Source organism: Bos indicus x Bos taurus, chromosome 28 (assembly GCF_003369695.1).
Source record: "Bos indicus x Bos taurus breed Angus x Brahman F1 hybrid chromosome 28, Bos_hybrid_MaternalHap_v2.0, whole genome shotgun sequence".
NCBI classification, from domain to species: Eukaryota; Metazoa; Chordata; class Mammalia; order Artiodactyla; family Bovidae; genus Bos; species Bos indicus x Bos taurus.
The window spans coordinates 1,550,234-1,569,028 of record NC_040103.1 but is presented as its reverse complement, the minus strand read 5'-3'; the positions used below and the strand labels follow the sequence as shown (position 1 = coordinate 1,569,028).

General features: G+C 44.1%; 1 protein-coding gene across 3 annotated transcripts in view; it reads left to right on the top strand.

Annotated features, from left to right (window-relative positions):
- The first annotated feature begins 68 nt into the window (after positions 1-68).
- The window catches only part of TAF5L (TATA-box binding protein associated factor 5 like), a 32,413-nt gene continuing 13,686 nt past the window's right edge, over positions 69-18,795 (top strand). Inside the window, exons 1-4 of one of the 3 annotated variants that reach the window (XM_027530399.1) lie at positions 119-293; positions 1,699-1,858; positions 12,098-12,242; positions 15,394-15,498. In XM_027530399.1, the coding sequence (XP_027386200.1) occupies positions 1,856-1,858; positions 12,098-12,242; positions 15,394-15,498 (253 nt within the window). In that variant the 5' untranslated portion in view covers positions 119-293; positions 1,699-1,855. Of the gene's footprint in view, positions 294-1,698; positions 1,859-7,086; positions 7,108-12,097; positions 12,243-15,393; positions 15,499-18,795 lie in introns of those variants that run through there. The other 2 variants (XM_027530400.1, XM_027530401.1) reach the window with 2 other exon arrangements.

Below are 18,795 nucleotides of genomic sequence, written 5' to 3'. Positions count from 1 at the left end.
CGGGGTGGCGCGCGCGCCAGGCATAGCCAGCCGAGCGCCGAGGCGCCGCGCCCATTGGCGGAGACAGCTGCGCGTCGAGGCCCAAACGGCCCGGCCCAGCCCGCGGCGGCTCCGCGTTAGTCAGTCATGGGGCGGCCGCCCAGAGCCGCCGCGGGGGCGGCGGGGCTCGGGGCTCGGGGGTCCGGCTGAGCCGGCCGCGGATAGCGAGCCTGCCGCGAAGGCGACGGAGGCGGACGCGGGGCGACCCCGGCGGCAGCGGCGGCGGGGGAAGCGAGAGCCGCCTGGGATGTTCAGTGAGTGCGGGCGGCGGGCGCGGGTGGCGGCGCGGCCTAGGCGGTGGGGGCGGGGCGGGCCGGCGTGGCTGCGGGCGGCGGCCCCGCCCGGAGCGCGGGCCCGCTCTCTCGGGCGTTTAAGCTAGAGGAGTGTCTCTAGGCCAAAGTCGGGCTGAAACTTGGCACATGGTGGCGGGGAGGACGCTGACGAGCGCGGCGGTCCCCACCTGCAAGGGCGCCCTCGAGGCGGCCGCACCCCTGACAGCCGGCTGCGGGCTGTGAGCCGCGGAGCCCGGAGGCCGCGGAGCGCCTGGGCGAGGCGTGGGCGGGGAGCCGAAGGTGAGCAAGCCGGCATCCCGGGCTCGGCGGAAGTGCGGCCCTTCAGACCGCGGCGGGGGCGCCCCGGGTCGGCCCCCAGCGTCGGCCGGCTGAGCTCTGAGCTCTGACCTCTCACCTTGCAGGTGGAGGTCTCGGAGCTGAAAGCCAGCCTGCGGGACCCGGGCCGCGCCGGGAGGGGCGTGCGGGGACTGTGTGCTCCTAGGTGACCCAGCGTTGCCGGGTAGGGGGAAGGGGACTGCGGTGGCCGATCTCGGTCTGGGTCCCAGCCCTGCTTGAGGGTGGAAGTCTGAAGAGGAGTTCGGGCCTTGTCCTTACACTCAGGGAAGCTTCTCGTAGTGGATGGGCTTGGTGTCTACATCGGCCTTCTGTGGAAACCATGTACCTACCTGTAATCTCTATGAGCATTCGTTTCTTCTTTTGGGGTATTGACTGATAACTTAAAAGTGGACTTTTTAAAGGATACCCAAAAAAGGAATAACGTATATGAAAATGCCTGACAAATAGGATGTGTTCTGTTAATACTAGTTATCGGCTATTACATTTACTTTTTTGGTAGAGTACTTGGTAGGTTCCTTGTGGGCGTGGGTTTTTTGCATTAAATGTGAGGTATGCTAACTTTTGATTTTTATGAATTATAAATATTTCCTGCCTTAAGAATCCGTATTAAGCTGGGAAACCAAAAAGTGGGCTTACCTTGAGCATTTTTTTTGTTTGTTTTGGTTGTCAACAGTAAATCAGTGTGTTTGGGAGTAATTTTGATGCTTCTGCCTCTAAATGTGTTAATACTTGGTTCTGTCACTGGAAAATTAGGTAAAGTCCTCCCTTAACTATGCAGTCAACCAATTTTTTGGTTTTACTTTTGCAAACAGACATCCTTCATAATACCTATGAAGGACATGTTTGGAGAAAGGGTTTTTGTTTGATGATTCAGCTGGAAGGAGGCCCCAAAGATGCTGTTAAACAGCATTACCCAGGACAGTGCTAGAAGCCCTTCTAGCCTCTCTGACAGGTAGCTTCTCAGGTAGTAACTATTCTGATCATGCCTTCAACAAGCACGTGGTAAGTTCTCACTGTTCTGTTCCCCAAGAGAACCCTTGGAGCAGCAAGACATAAAGGGGAAGAGCTCAGACCCAGCAGCCAGGTGACCCAAGCGCCCCCCCTCAACCTGGGCACTGTGGACCCCACGGCACCTGTCTGACTTCTGTGAGCCTCAACTTTCTCATCTGAGGAATGTTCCCTCCCCTATGGTCAGTAAGTGCTAGGTATTAGTATAATGGTGGTGTAGGAAACTAATAGTGTGGTGATTCCCAGGATAGAAGTTTGTTCCACGGTTTGGTGGACAGAGAGAATCAGGCTTGAGGAAGAGATGGCCAAGCTGGGCTGTGAAGCCTCAGTGAGACTTAGGTAAACCAGATAGGAGTGCCAGTTTGGGGAGAGGGAAAGGGGAGGGGTTCCTCCAATTAAAGAAGGAGAATTTGACCAAAGCCCCTAAGGCTAGACAGCGGGGTGGTACCCACCTGTTTTGTAAACAGACAGATCAGAGTAACCTTGAGATGACTAGATGGAGATGGGATTTTTTTTTTATCTTCCCCACTGGTGGAGGAAGGAGAAAGTTTTTAAGCTCAGCACAGATGGCATCAGATTAGCTTTTTGGAAAGATTATACCTGTAGTAATGTGGAATTGAAAGTAGGGAAGGCTCAGCCACTTGTCCTGGTAGCTTTGTGTCTGCCTTTGACTCTGAAAGGAAAAGGACTGCTTACTGGAGGCAGGTATTTTAATCCAAATCTGGAAGCTTGGAGAGCACTTTGAGAAGGCATGAAGAAACCTGGAGACCATTCCAGGCAACTTTTTCTCTTGAAAAGATCTTCAGGGATATATTTTATATGCCTAACTACAAGACAGGATCTCCCCCCCACCTCCCCCATGAAGTTCAGTTCAGTCGCTCAGTCGTGTCCAACTCTTTGCAACCCCATGAACCGCAGCACACCAGGCCTCCCTGTCCATCACCAACTCCTGGAGTCCACCCAAACCTATGTCCATTGAGTCGGTGGTGCCATCCAACCATCTCATCCTCTGTCGTCCCCTTCTCCTCCTGCCCTGAATCTTTCTCAGCATCGGGGTCTTTTCCAGTGAGTCAGCTCTTCGCATCAGGTGGCCAGAGTATTGGAGTTTCAGCTTCAGCATCAGTCCTTCCAATGAACACCCACGACTGATCTCCTTTAGGATGGACTGGTTGGATCTCCTTGCAGTCCAAGGGACTCTCAAGAGTCTTCTCCAATACCACAGTTCAAAAGCATCAATTCTTCGGTGCTCAGCTTTCTTTATAGTCCAACTCTCACATCCATACATGACTACTGGAAAAACCATAGCTTTGACTAGACGGACCTTTGTTGACAAAATATCCCTGAAAGTATCCCACTTAAAAGAAAGTGTCACCACACGCTTAAGTGTCTCCTATTACAAACACTGTAATTACGCTTTCCAACAACTAAGGTGCCGTTTGGGAAATGTACTGGACTGAAACAATCTCAGTCAATGCTAGTTTGGGATTATTTATACAATCAGTATAGTATTAATAAGTGATAAGTAAAACAGGTGTACCTACCTGAATGGGTATTGATGGCTTTGTTGACATTTCCAGTGATGTGCGGGTTCAAGAAGTGCTCTGTCATAGGTGATTTGATAGATACGAAGGTGATGTGTTCTAGAAAATGGAATTGATGATTCAGGGTGGCTAAAGTGACCACAGAGGCATAGATGTTGAAGATATAAATGGATGCTTGCGTGCATGCTAAGTCGCTTCAGTGGTGTCTGCCTCTCTGCTGGTCAGTGGTTTCTGACTCTATAGACTAGAGCCCGCCAGGCTCTTCTGTCCATAGGGTTCTCCAGGCAAGAACACTGGAGTGGATTGCCATGCTCTCCTCCAGGGAATCTTCCTGATCCAGGAATGGAACCTTTTTTTTTTTAAGTTAACCAAATATTTTTCTTTATTAATTTTCTTATTGCAAGGGTAAAGTTGTCTTAGGTTTGAGCTTGCTTTTATTTGAATGTTTTACAGACAGTAACTGCTGCTCTGTTTGTTTACTGAAACAAATTCCTTTTTCCTTTCTCATTTTTTTTTTAACTTGAAGATGGTTTAAAGAACTTTGTGTATTGGCAAGCTTTAGAAAATATTATAGAAAATTCCTATTCATAAATCTTTGTTTAGCAATCAGATAAGATATCTTTCTGGTAAGATGTATTTAAATGTATCTGTATCTTAGTAACCTTATAGGGTTTGATAATAAGAAAAAGGTAGTACCATTTTTACAAGCAAAATACTAAACTTTTGGAGATTTGGCAGTTCAGTAATCAGAAGTATTTTGCAAAACTTTGTGAATTGACATTTTTAAGTCATGATACTGCTGCTTTATTTTCACAAAATAATACCATGCTCTGGAACTGTGTTCAATACAGTAAGCATTGGCCACGTGTGGTTGCTTTAATTAAAATGAAAACTTCAGTTCTTCAGTTGCATTAGTCACATTTTAATTGCTAAATAGCCCTTTGTGGCTGGTGGCTACCGCGCTGAACAGTGCAGAGGTACAGCATTTCCATCATTGCAGGAAGTCCTATGGGCAGTACTGTTGTTGTAGTTGTTAAGTCGTGTCCCAGTCTTTTGTGATCCCATGGACTATAGCCCGCCAGGCTCCTCTGTCCATGGGATTTCCCAGGCAGGAATACTGAAGTGGTTGTCATTTACTTCTCCAAGGGATCTTCCCGACCCAGGAATTGAACCCACATCTCCTGCACTGGCAGACTGGGAAGCCCACTGGGAAGCCCATGGGCAGTACTATAGAATAAAAAAGTGATCTTTCCACTGAGACACACACGAGGGTTTAATGTCACTAAAGCATCTCCAGAACCTCATTTGAATCCAGTTTCAGAGAGAATGATAAACAGAGGAAACTGTATCCCCCTTATTCTGAGAGCACAATATCCTGTTTCTTCTGTGTGCAGACGTTGTAAATGGAGTCCATGTGAAAAGTTTTCTTTATAAAATCAGACATGGTAGATATAGGTTGGAGAAGGCAATGGCACCCCACTCCAGTACTCTTCCCTGGAGAATCCCAGGGACGGGGGAGCCTGGTGGACTGCCGTCTATGGGGTCGCACAGAGTCGGACACGGCTGAAGTGACTTAGCAGCAGCAGCAGCAGATATAGGTAGCCATTCTATAGATTGTGCCATACCCTTCCACGTTAACAAACTTGTATAAAAATAAGTTTTCTGAGCCCTAAAACAAGTGTTGAAGTAGGAATTAAATATTTGTGGCTTTCTTGGTTCATAAAAATACAGAGAAATCATGTGCCCAAAGTAAACCGTTGGGAATTCAAGCAGGAGCTAGACAAAGCTCACTTTATTTTTAATGTGAATTTCCAAGATAAAAGCCCTGTTCTGGGGCAACTAAGAAACAGTGATGGCAGGAGAGGGCAGCTGCATTGGTTGTGGAGGATGGTTTGTAGCATGGAGTAGCATAATCAGATTTGTCTTTTTCTCTGACCACCTTCAAAAGGGTGTTTGAGGTAGGCCTAGAGGTGGGAGGGTATTGGAATAGTCCAGGTGAGAAGTGATTTGTGCTGTCAAAAAGCAGCAGTGAGGATGTAGCACAGTGGCTACAAGACAGAATCCTGTCTGGAATAGAAGGAGATGAAGACCGTTTAGAGGTCAGGTTGGGGGAGCCAAGAGAAGATGACCACTAGTTTTTGCTTGTTTGGTTGGTTTTGTTTGAAGGATGGAAGAGGGGAGCCAGAAGACACGCTTGCATGGGAGGTGGCGTATTCAGCATCCTGGAAACCATGTAAAGATAATAAGGGGAAAATGACTTAGATTTGACAAGAGTTGAGGAATCTTAAGTCTAAGTAAACAGCTTGCTGATGTTGGCTGGCTGAGTAAGGAGATTACTGCAGGTTTGGAGTGGCTGGGGGTAGGAAGCTATGGGAAAAGAAAGTAATTGACAAGAAAAGACTTCTGGGACTTTATGGAGGTCTCAGCTGATGTTAGAGAAGATCAATTTCTAGTGTCATCTGGCTGCCAGACTGTATGATTTCTGCTCCACCCTATCCCCTCCCAGATTGTACATTGCTTCCTAAGCCCCCAGCTGTGAGCCTTATTCTTGTGGCATATTATTTCCATGGGAAAGAGCACAGCTTTTAGTTATTCTGCAAGTTTTAAAATTATATCATGTATGACCAAAACCGAGAATAGTCTGGTTCATATATTTTTAAGCTATGATTTATATTTCCACAGAGTATTTAATCATGATGATTAATGAAAAACCTTAGGTTTTTAGATGCTACTTAGAATGATCTGTCGGAGAAGGTAATGGCACCCCACTCCAGTACTCTTGCCTGGAAAATCCCATGAATGGAGGAGCCTGGTGGGCTGCAGTCCATGGGGTCGCTAAGAGTCAGGCAGGACTCAGCGACTTCACTTTCACTTTCACTTTCTTGCATTGGAGAAGGCAATGGCAACCCACTCCAGTGTTCTTGCCTAGAGAATCCCAGGGACGGGGGAGCCTCGTGGGCTGCCGTCTATGGGGTCGCACAGAGTCGGACATGACTGAAGCAACTTAGCAGCAGCAGCAGCAGCAACATTTTATATTTGTATATAAATATATGTATTTTTGTATATGCATATCTCCAGCCTTTACTGTTTGTTCTGTTGTATGACTTTTATGCAATTGAAAAGTCAATCTTCAGATTATGTTTTAAAAAATCTTCAGATTATGTTTTGAAAGAGTCAACATGAATCAGTTTGCAAGGATTATTTGTCAGTGATTTTGGAACAGCTTGTTCGGTGCAGTATCTGGATAAAACAGTTATTTAGTTATTCAGTGAAAGAAATTTCAATGGATAACAATTATATATGGATAAATTTTTTAATATTTAAAGAATAACAGATTTTTGGAATATGAGGTATTTTAAATCTTAAAACAAATGGAGGAAATCACAAAAGAGAAGTCCAATGCCTATAATTGAAACTGAAAACTTAAACATATCCAAATAAATTATCAAAAACACATCTTCCACATACAGACAAAAAAATTAGAAGCTCTTGATTTAAAGAAAGTTACCCTGATGGGGACAATCACTTGTGTACGGATAATGTTGTTTGCATTCCAGAGTGGACACCATGTTTTGATTCTGAAGAAGAAAATATTTTTTACATCACTGGAGTGAACCTAGAAAATTCATCCAGCTGTCAGTGTTCATCTGGACTGCAGTATTCTTCACTTCAGGCAGAGGAGTGTTTGAGGCCAATAGCAGCATCAGGGGTTCCTGATATTCTGTGTGTGTGTGTGTGTGTGCGCGTGTGTATTTGGCTGGATCAGGTCTTAGTTATGGCATGTGGAATCGTTCCCTGAAGTGAAAGTGTTGGTCACTTAGTCATGTCCAACTCTCTGTGACCCCATGAACTGTAGCTCACCAGGCTCCTCTGTCCATGGAATTCTCCAGGTAAGAATACTGGAGTGGGTTGCCATTCCCTTCTCCAGGGGATCTTCCTGGCCCAGGGATCAAACCTGGGTCTCCTGCGTTGCAGGCAGATTCTTTACCATCTGAGCCACCAGGGAAGCCCCTAGTTCCCTGACCAGGGGTTAAACCTGGGCCCCCTGCATTGGGAGCGCATAGTCTTAACCACTGGACCACTAGGGAAGTCCAAGGAGTTTCTGTCCTTCTTGATCATAAATTTAGCAGTGAAGGAAGATAGTCCTTTTGAAGGGGAAATTTCAAACTAGCTTGAATTACCACCTCAGATTAGTTTGAATATTACCCCTGCATTTCCTCCCTTCTAAGAATTCATGACAGGATTTCCCTGGTGGTCCGTTGAGAGTCCACATGCCAGTGCAGGGAATGTGGGTTCAATCCCTAGTCCAAGAAGTACCCATGTGTCATGGGGCATCTAACCCCAAGAGCCACAACCACTGAAGCCCACGTGCCCTAGAGCTGGTGCTCTGCAACAAGAGAGGTCACTGCCGTGAGAACCTGTGCTCTTCAAATAGCGAGTAGCCCCTGTTTGTCACAACTAGAGAAAGCTCACACAAGACAGCGGAGACCCAGCACAGCCAAGAATAAAATCAAAAGAATTCCTGAGAACTTTTCTAATATGTATACATATCCTCTTATTATTCTGATGCTTATCTGTACCTGGTGTTATAGATGAAGAGTGAAAGAGGTAAGCAACATGACTGAAATGTAAACACACTGATCTGAATGGAGTTTGGGGGGGGAATCTGTGGGGCTTCTGTTTTTTTACCATTTTGTGTTGGGGTGTAGCCGATTAACAATGTTGTGGTAGTGTCAGGTGAACAGCAAAGGGACTCAAGCCAACGGCCATGCATATACATGTAACCATTCTCCCTGTGGGGCTTTATTATTAGGTTGGTACAAAAATAATTGCTGTTTTGGACCGTGAATTTTAAATCATTATAACTAGGTTCAGACACATCTTTATTAATCAAAATAGGAGCTGTTACAATCAACACATTTTTGCCAACAAGAAAAAAGTTTATTTCTGTAGCATAAAAATGCATGCTTTGGGATTTGATGAACTCTTCGAAAGCATTTTCTGCCTTCTGCTGGTTGTGGACACGTTTTCCCTGCAAAAAGTTGTCAAGATGCTTGAAGAAGTGGTAGTTGGTTGACGAGAGGTCAGATGAATATGGCGAATGAGGCAAAACTTCGTAGTCCAATTCATTGAAGTTTTGAAGCATTGGTTGTATGACTTGCAGTCAGGAGTTGTCATGGAGAAGAATTAGGCCCTTTCTGTTGACCAGTGTTGGCTGCAGGCATTGCAGTTTTCAGTGTATCTCATCGATTTCCTGAGGATACTTCCCAGATATAGCGGTTTCACTGGGATTCAGAAAGCTGTAGTGGATCAGGCAGGCAGTAGACCACTAAACAGTAACTGTGACCCTTTTTTGGTGCAAATTTGGCTTTTCGAAGTGCTTTGGAGCTGCTTCTCAGTCCAGTCACTGAGCTGGTTATATAAAACGTATAAATATATATATAAATAATACATGTATAAAATAAATATATATATATATTTATATAAAACAATCACTGGTTGTTATATAAAATCCACTTTTTGTCCCACATCACAATCTGATTGAGTAATGGTGTGTTGTTGTGTATATTAAGAGAAGACAATACTTCAAAATGATGATTTTTTTTTTTTTTTTTTTTTTTTTGGTCAGCTCCTGAGGAACCCACTTACCAGGTTTTTTCACCTTTCCAATTTGCTTCAAATGCCGAATAACTGTAGAATGGTCGACAATGAGTTCTTCAGCAGCTTCTTGTGTAGTCGTAAGAGGATCAGCTTCAATGATTGCTCTCAGCTGCTCGTTGTCAACTTCTGATGGCCAGCCACTACTCTTCTCATCTTCAAGGCTCTTGTCTCCTTTGCAGAACTTCTTGAACCACCACATTAGCTAATTGATCATTAGCAGTTCCTAGGCCAAATGCGTTGTTGATGGCGCAAGTTTTCTCCACTGCTTTATGACCCATTTTGAACTTTGTCACACCTCATTTCCACAGTCTAAAATAAATATAAACAGCAAGTAATAAAGTCATTAGCAAAAAAAAATAATGTGAGAAAATGTCATTAAAACATAATATATAACCACATTTATAAAAATGTGGTTATATCAGATCAGATCAGTCGCTCAGTCGTGTCCGACTCTTTGCAACCCCATGAATCGCAGCACGCAAGGCCTCCCTGTCCATCACCAACTCCCGGAGTTCACTCAGACTCACGTCCATCCAGTCAGCGATGCCATCCAGCCATCTCATCCTCTGTCGTCCCCTTCTCCTCCTGCCCCCAATCCCTCCCAGCATCAGAGTCTTTTCCAATGAGTCAACTCTTCGCACGAGGTGGCCAAAGTACTGGAGTTTCAGCTTTAGCATCATTCCTTCCAAAGAAATCCCAGGGCTGATCTCCTTCAGAATGGACTGGTTGGATCTCCTTGCAGTCCAAGGGACTCTCAAGAGTCTTCTCCAGCACCACAGTTCAAAAGCATCAATTCTTCGGCGCTCAGCCTTCTTCACAGTCCAACTCTCACATCCATACATGACCACAGGAAAAGCAGCCTTGACTAGATGAACCTTTGTTGGCAAAGTAATGTCTCTGCTTTTGAATATGCTATCTAGGTTGCTCATAACTTTCCTTCCAAGGAGTAAGCGTCTCTTAATTTCATGGCTGTAGTCACCATCTGCAGTGATTTTGGAGCCCAGAAAAATAGTCTGACACTGTTTCCACTGTTTCCCCATCTAATTCCCATGAAGTGGTGGGACCGGATGCCATGATCTTCGTTTTCTGAATGTTGAGCTTTAAGCCAACTTTTTCCCTCTCCACTTTCACTTTCATCAAGAGGCTTTTGAGTTCCTCTTCACTTTCTTCCATAAGGGTGGTGTCATCTGCATAGCTGAGGTTATTTATGTTTCTCTCGGCAATCTTGATTCCAGTTTGTGTTTCTTCCAGTCCAGCGTTTCTCATGATGTACTCTGCATAGAAGTTAAATAAACAGGGTGACAATAAACAGCCTTGACGAACTCCTTTTCCTATTTGGAACCAGTCTGTTGTTCCATGTCCAGTTCTAACTGTTGCTTCCTGACCTGCATACAAATTTCTCAAGAGGCAGATCAGGTGGTCTGGTATTCCCATCTCTTTCAGAATTTTCCACAGTTTATTGTGATCCACACAGTCAAAGGCTTTGGCATAGTCAATAAAGCAGAAATAGATGCTTTTCTGGAACTCTCATGCTTTTTCCATGATCCAGCGGATATTGGCAATTTGATCTCTGGTTCCTCTGCCTTTTCTAAAACCAGCTTGAACATCAGGAAGTTCATGGTTCACATATTGCTGAAGCCTAGCTTGGAGAATTTTGAGCATTACTTTACTAGCGTGTGAGATGCGTGCAATTGTGCAGTAGTTTGAGCATTCTTTGGCATTGCCTTTCTTTGGGATTGGAATGAAAACTGACCTTTTCCAGTCCTGTGGCCACTGCTGAGTTTTCCAAATGTGCTGTCATATTGAGTGCAGCACTTTCACAGCATCATCTTTCAGGATTTGAAATAGTTCAACTGGAATTCCATCACCTCCACTAGCTTTGTTCGTAGTGATGCTTTCTAAGGCCCACTTGACTTCACATTCCAGGATGTCTGGCTCTAGGTCAGTGATCACACCATTGTGATTAACTTGGTTGTGAAGATCTTTTTTGTACAGTTCTTCTGTGTATTCTTGCCACCTCTTCTTAATATCTTCTGCTTCTGTTAGGTCCATACCATTTCTGTCCTTTATCGAGCTCATCTTTACATGAAATGTTCCTTTGGTATCTCTGATTTTCTTGAAGAGATCCCTAGTCTTTCCCATTCTGTTGTTCTCCTCTATTTCTTTGCATTGATCGCTGAAGAAGGCTTTCTTATCTCTTCTTGCTATTCTTTGGAACTCTGCATTCAGATGCTTATATCTTTCCTTTTCTCCTTTGCTTTTCACTTCTCTTCTTTTCACAGCTATTTGTAAGGCCTCCCCAGACAGCCATTTTGCTTTTTTGCATTTCTTTTCTATGGGAATGGTCTTGATCCCTGTCTCCTGTACAATGTCACGAACCTCATTCCATAGTTCATCAGGCACTCTATCTATCAGATCAAGGCCCTTAAATCTATTTCTCACTTCCACTGTATAATCATAAGAGATTTGATTTAGGTCATACCTGAATGGTCTAGTGGTTTTCCCTACTTTCTTCAATTTAAGTCTGAATTTGGCAATAAGGAGTTCATGGTCTGAGCCACAGTCAGCTCCTGGTCTTATTTTTGCTGACTGTATAGAGTTTCTCCATCTTTGGCTGCAAAGAATATAATCAATCTGATTTTGGTGTTGACCATCTGGTGATGTCCATGTGTAGAGTCTTCTCTTGTGTTGTTGGAAGAGGGTGTTTGCTATGACCAGTGCATTTTCTTGGCAAAACTCTATCAGTCTTTGCCCTGCTTCATTCCATATTCCAAGGCCATATTTGCCCGTTACTCCAGGTGTGTCTTGATTTCCTACTTTTGCATTCCAGTCCCCTATAATGAAAAGGACATCTTTTTTGGGTGTTAGTTCTAAAAGGTCTTGTAGGTCTTCATAGAACCGTTCAACTTCAGCTTCTTCAGCGTTACTGGTTGGGACATAGACTTGGATTACTGTGATATTGAATGGTTATAACCACATTTATTTAAAAATGTATTCCAGTATAAAACAGCAAATTTAACAACACAAAAGCTACAATTATTTTTGTACCAACCTAATATCTAGGGTATTCTCATTTTCCATGATTGAAGTTGGCCAGGTGGTCATTGGGACAGTATATAAGGTGGGAGAGACCATGAGGTTGGTCATGAAGGCCCTCAAGTCGGCTCGATGGCCCCTACCCATGCATGACATCCAGCTGTCCGTGTGACTCCCCTACAGGTCATGAAACGGGTCCGCACGGAGCAGATCCAGATGGCCGTGTCCTGCTACCTCAAACGCCGGCAGTACGGGGATGCGGACGGTCCGGTGAAGCAAGGCCTGCGGCTATCGCAGAGCACTGAGGAGATGGCCGCCAGCCTCACAGGTACCTTGCCCTTCTCCCAGAGGCAGCAGCTGGCCCAAGTGCCTCTTTGAAAACCCATCATAACACACCCTCCCTTGGAATCCCAGGGCTTTTGAGCTGTTCCTGATGTTGTGTACAACTTTCTCCTTCCCTGAACGGGGCCAGGGTCGTCTCTTTCCTCTTGCATGGGCCCCTCCCATCTCACCTGGACCTCATTCATGGAAGGCTAGGTTCTCCAGAATGAGTCCTTTGGGAAGTGGTTGGAAGTGTTGGCATCATACACATATTCCTGAGACTTACAATGTGTTTTTGCTTTTGTTGTTTGAAATTGTTTTGAAATTGGATTTGGATTTTTTCAAAAAATTTTGAGAAATTTTTCCTGCAGTACTTTTAGATTGGTTATAAGTGTCTTTAAATGGCCAATGGTGAAGCTTGAGATTACAGTGCCTTCTCTCGCTCAGCCCTGGCTCCTCGTAAGAAGCCCAGCAGGCATCTGCCTCCTTGTCTTCCATGTCAGACTCACTCACTCTCCCTCACCTTCAGACTCAGATGGGTTCCCCTGACAAAGGAGGGGCCAGGTGATGGACTTGGAATAGATTCCTCAATGCCTTACTGTTTCTAGTAAGATGGCCAGTGTACCAGACATGAGTAAGTCCTTCTGAGCTTGTCATCACAGTCTTGGGTAAGCGCCTACTGCCTTGTCTTCTTTGGAACCTGTGCTGCTGCTGATAGACAGTAGGGCAACCACTGTAAAATTTGTGTTCTCAGTTGTCTTGATTTAGATATAATGGCATATCAGGAGAAATTATAAAAAATTGCCAGGAAAAGTGAGAAGCATGAAATGTGATTACCATAAAATTTTATCCTGAATAATTTAATTGAGTAATCTGAATAATTATGTCTGCATTCAGCAGACCATCTTGAAGGCCTGCCAGTGGCCAGGTGCTGAGAAGTTCTAGAGAGAGTTGAGACTTGATCCTGGCTTCTGAGGTGCTTCATATCATAGTCGGGAAATGAGGCAGGTAAATCAGCATTCGTGGGAGAGTGACTTGGTGAGTCCTGTGAGGGGGATGCTCAGCCTCCATGAAAACAAAGAACATACTCTTTACAGGTAGATCAACAGGTCAAAAAGGCTTCCCAAAAGGTCTAGTGGTTCCCAGCATATAGTCAGGGGTCAGTAAATCATAGAAAGAATGAGCTGAGTTTCCAAAGAACCGTTAGGAGCTTATCAGGGGGAGAGTTCAAGGGGAGCATCCAAGGTACCAAATGTGGATTTTTGGAAGATGACTCTGGCGTCCATGTTAACCGAGGAAGGGCCAGATGAGAACCAGGGGAGCTACTCAGAAGGCTACGGTATGATCCAGTCTGAAGTGAGGACAGCCTGAGCTGAAAGGCTCAGAAGAGTGAGGGGAGAATGTGGTGAGCACTTGTGACTAAGGACTCAAGACTGGCTTCCTCATGGAGGGGCAGCAGGAGAAGGAGGCTGTTCCTACATGTGCAGCCTTCCATCAAGTCTCTTGAGTTTCATAGGGGACACTGATTCTTCTCACCCATCTCTCCATCTCCGTGTGTTGTATGTCATGACTCTGCTTCCTTCTTGCATAAATTACATCTGTGCTTAATTACATGTGTGTCAGTGTTTCATCCAGATTGTTGCTAAAGATGGCTCCTCAGTCCCCAGCCACCTTTTCCCAGTCCTGAGGTTCCCACCCCCAGAAAAAAGGGTAGGAGAACTTTGCTTTTCTTTTTGGAAAGCATGAACTCACAGAATGGTGATGAAGTATATGTTTACATCCTGAGTATTGAGATTCCAGCCTTCTTCCTCCTCACATTACTGAGAACTTTGGCAGCCAAGCACCTACTGACCAGGAAAGTGATTAACTATTGCTTGTCCCTGGTGAATCCGCCCTGCCCAACAAAAGAGACCTAAAGACATCACCAGGAAGATGCCATCCACGTCCTCTTGGGTGATAAACCCACGCCCAGAGTTCTTATCAGCTCTGTGATGCTGATGCTGACTTTCAGAAATCTAGAGACTGTTGGTTCAGACCTTGAAAGAAACTGATCTATTTCACGTGAAAAATGGAAGTGAAAAGAAATGATGAGAAGCATCTTGGAGAAAACAAATAGCAGAAAGAAGAGAAACCTCAGAAATACCATCACTGATAGTCTTAAAACAAGAGAATGCTATTTTGAGAGAAAAAAGAACGTTCAAATGTTTGTGTTGTTGTTGTTCAGTTGCTCAGTCATGTCCGACTCTGTGACCTCACGAACTGCAGCACGCCAGGCTTCTCTGTCCATCACCAACTCCTGGAGCTTGCTCAAACTCATGTCTGTCGTCCCCTTCTCCTGCCTTCAGTCATTCCCAGCATCGAGGTTCTTTTTTAACGAGTCGGCTTTTTGCATCAGGTGGCCAAAGTATTGAAGCTTCAGTTTCAGCATCAGTCCTTCCAGTGAATATTCAGTGTGATTTCCTTTAGGATTGACTGGTTTGATCTCCTTGTAGTCCAAGGGACTCTCAAGAGTCTTCTCCAACACCACAGTTCAAAACCACATATTTATGTATGTACATGTACTTACATGACAGTACAACTGAAAAATCAGTAGAAGAGTTGAAAGTTGAGAAAGCCTTCCAGAGAGTACAGCAGAAAGATAAAAAATGGAATCTGGGAGAGGTTAAAGGATCAGTTCTGGAAGCCTATCTAGAAATTGTAGGAGTCCCAGAAGAAAACACAAGAGAGAGTCAACAAAATGATTCAAGAAAATTTCTCAGAATTGCAAGATGTAAATTTCCAGATTGAAAGGGCCCCCTGAATGTCCAGCACCCAGGTTGAAGGTAGACCCATCCCAGGGCACATGATGGTGCAGTACCAGGTCCTAGGCTCAGATGCGTCCAGAGGAGTCTTTCATGAGTCTCTGCACCTCTCCTCTCATCCAGCTTGTGTATCCTGTGCTTTATACCTTTTGTTCCTCTGCTGTCACGTCACTGGGTGTCAGGAAGGGCAGGTAGATGTGTCAGTCATACTTAACCAGAAGCCCCAATGTCCTTTGAAAATGTACTAAGATGCCCGATGCTACTGATGCCCCTCAACACCAGCTGCCACCCATCCTGCCACATTTTAGGCTAATGATTGTCTTTCTGTACGCATCTTGTCTGTCTCTTCCTCTGTAGTCCAATCAGAATCTGGTTGTGCCAACATAGTGTCCGCAGCCCCTTGCCAGGCAGAGCCCCAGCAATATGAAGTACAGTTCGGACGGCTGCGGAATTTTCTCACCGGTAAGTACTCAGCACCAGCACCCTTTTTTATCAAAAAGGGGTGATGCACATTTCCCTCAGAACCTGCTATGTTCCAGCTATGTTTTAGGTGCCAGGGATCCAAAGGTAGTTGAACACAAGTCTTGTATTCAAACTTATAGTTTGTTGGAACTCCTGAGAGAGTTAAATCAGGAGGTTAAAGGGCTCTGAGTATGCTATTCACTAGTCCATGGCCTTCAGCACAGTGATTGTGACTTGTGCTGAATAAGTGGAGGCTCAGTCAGCCCTGTAAGGATGCCTCCTTACATGCGGCGGATGTGAAATGGACGTTGCTATCACTGCCAGTAAGATAGTACATCTCAAAATCGCCTTTTTCCCGTATTTCCAAAAGTGCAAGAGAGTAATAATACTCATGCATCAGCAACATAAAATTTAAAAGTTGTAATTTAGACCAGTTTGTGGGTGGTGTAATAACCGTGGAAATACAGAACCAGTAGAATTAATTATAATGAGGTTTCATAATTCACTGTTTGACATTGTCACTTTTAAAAATGAAGTCATGTAGCCTGTTGGTGCCTTTAGTTCCTCATATGTAGCATAAACAAGGCTATTCAAAGACAAAACCAAGTGATTTTGACTAGTCCTAAGACAACTGATTATAATTTTAATGTTGGAAAGATGATTACAATAAAAGTGACTACGTTAATTCTGGTTATTAATCAAAGTCTTTTGTTGAGTACTTTCCTTACACAAAACATCTTGAGGTACAAGAAATACAAAACTTTCTCTGTCCTCAACAGATGGAGAGTAATTAGTCACGTATTGGTTAGTAGAAAATTATAGTTCAAATACTTTGAAGTTCTTTTATTTTTCTTTCCTTATTTGAACGATCCTTGAGTTAATAATTTTAGTAAGCAATCAAGTATATAAACCAAAAATAATATACCTGATTATACACTGAGAGTTCTAATTTTACTTCACCCTCATAGTGGCTAGTGTTTTAAAGCAAAGAATCCACATTTCCTGCATTCTGTAGTTGGGCAAAATGACCAGTATGTTTCAGGAGATAAAGGTTACAAAATAAAACCCTAGAGAGGGTTATCTTATCAGTTTCACAGATGTTGAGTGATGGGATTCATAAATAGAGAATAGTCTGTTCAATTGTTACAGAAATTAAAAAATTGTGAAGATTAACAGTTTAATAAAAAGAATCTATTCTGTTTAAACTGTAAAGAAAGAAACTCCAGTAAGATCATTATATCGTATGAATGTTAAATCTCTGAGAACAGCGATTAGTTGCTTTCTGTGTCGGCTAAAGATAAAAAAAGAAAAACTGGATTTATAAAAAGAATTTCAATCAGAGGTAAGCAAGAACTTGGAGATGAGATATTTTTAACTATTGGCATTGGTTTTTGAGGCTTTAAGCAATTTTTAAATTTTTTTAAAATCTGTTTTTAGAAAATTATTTCACTTGGTTTATACAGCTATGATTTCCCCTTTCTAGATGAGTTCTCTCATCAATCTAGTGATGAGGAAGTTGGTTTAGAAAGAAATGCCTGGCCTCATTTAGCCCCTGTCTTGCATCCATTCAGACTGTATGTACATGAGGCACTGATTGCACTGGGGCTAGGGGGAACAGTAGAGTGTGTTGGTGGGGGGCCTGCCCTCTGATGACGGAGCCAGACAACTTGGGAAGCTCCAAATCTGTCACTGAGATAGTCTCTATTAGCCTTTTCCTGTGTAATTTCTCATCTTGTTTCAAAACTGAGAAAGTTGCCTGTTTGTCTATAATTTAATTCTTCAGTCCTTGGTCACAGGTTATTTTGAAAGGGAGAATATATATGGTTTTTCCTTACAGAATGCTTTTTCCTGGAACATTTTTCTCTACCATCAGGTCTCTGAAGAGTAGTCAGCCAAATCAAATGAATAATTATCTCCTGAGCCCCAGGATAGAAGTATAACATATAGTCATTAATCTGAATTGGTGATTAATCCTAAGAGGGCTAAAAGTCACAGTTTTTGCATGAAATGTGACAGTAGGGGAAGTGTTTTCATGAACCAGTATGGAACCAGTCATGGGGTATTGAGTCTGCATTTGAAGTGAAGGGAGAGAGAGATTGGGGTGTGGCAGTTAGAGGCGGCTTTCTGTAGGAGGGTAGGCTTTACATTAGCACTTGGATTTCAGACATCTGTGGAAGAGAAGTAGAAGGATTCGGGCTCTGTGCAGAGGCATGGACAGAGTGGCAGAGGTGGTGATTATGTTTTCAGGAACCTTGAAGAAGCCCTTTGTTGAAAATGGGCTTTCAGATTGAAGATAAAGACAGAATGGAGGCAGGATTTGACCACAGGCTTAGATGTGTGACCTTCATCCTGCGTGATGGAGACAGGCCTGGGTGTGACTGTGGATAGGGGAGCAGTGGACAGAGTGTGTGTTAACGGGGCGATGGAGGCCAGCCCAAGTGCACAGAGGCCCTGAGCAGGGAGACAGGGCTGCGGAAGTGGAAAGCGGTGTTTTGAGTCCATAGTTCTATCGTCAAGGTGAGATATCCAGGAGTAAAGGAGGGAGAGCTGAGAATGACGGGCTTGGAGTGGGGGGTGGGGGGTGGTATACTGGGCAGAAATAAGTCAGGTTTTACTTTTTAAATGGTTAGGATGATGGCATCCTGCTGCATAGCATGTAAGGTACATAACTCAGCATCAGCTATGGGAAAGTACAAATTAAAGGCTAGGAGATGAAAAATCCTAAAGGAAATAATGGAGAAAGTGAGTACCAAGGCTGTAGCACCTGCAACATGTTTCTTCTCTAGAAGCTATGGGGTGAGAGGTTCTGTGAGCTCGCCTGTTGAGGGCCTTTTCTCTAAGACACTCAGTAGGAAGAGCATAGACTGGAGTCAGTCACTCTGATCTGAACCTGCAGATACCTGGGACTCTTAGATACAGTTTGGGTGTAAGTGCCTGGCTCATAGAAGCCACACACGCAGTGTTAGTTCCTTAAAGTGAGGTGAGCCTTTGAAGAGCAAGGTAGGAAGAGGAGCTCACAGGCATGGATGGGAAGGGTCAGGTCAGTGGTGCTGCCTACAAACAAAGGAAGGTGTTGGGTTGTGTCTGAAGGCCCAACCCTGTGGAGAAAGGCCAGGGAATGAGAATTGGTGTTTGTTTGACTTAGTGTCCTTTCAGTAAAACATAAGGTGTATATTATGATTACAAGGGAACAAGATTAAAATTGAGCTAAAACTTCAAGTTAATCTCACCTTGTTCCAGATATGTTGATGGGAATTTTTAAAGTACCGCATCCCTATTTCTGGATGGCTAGTGTTT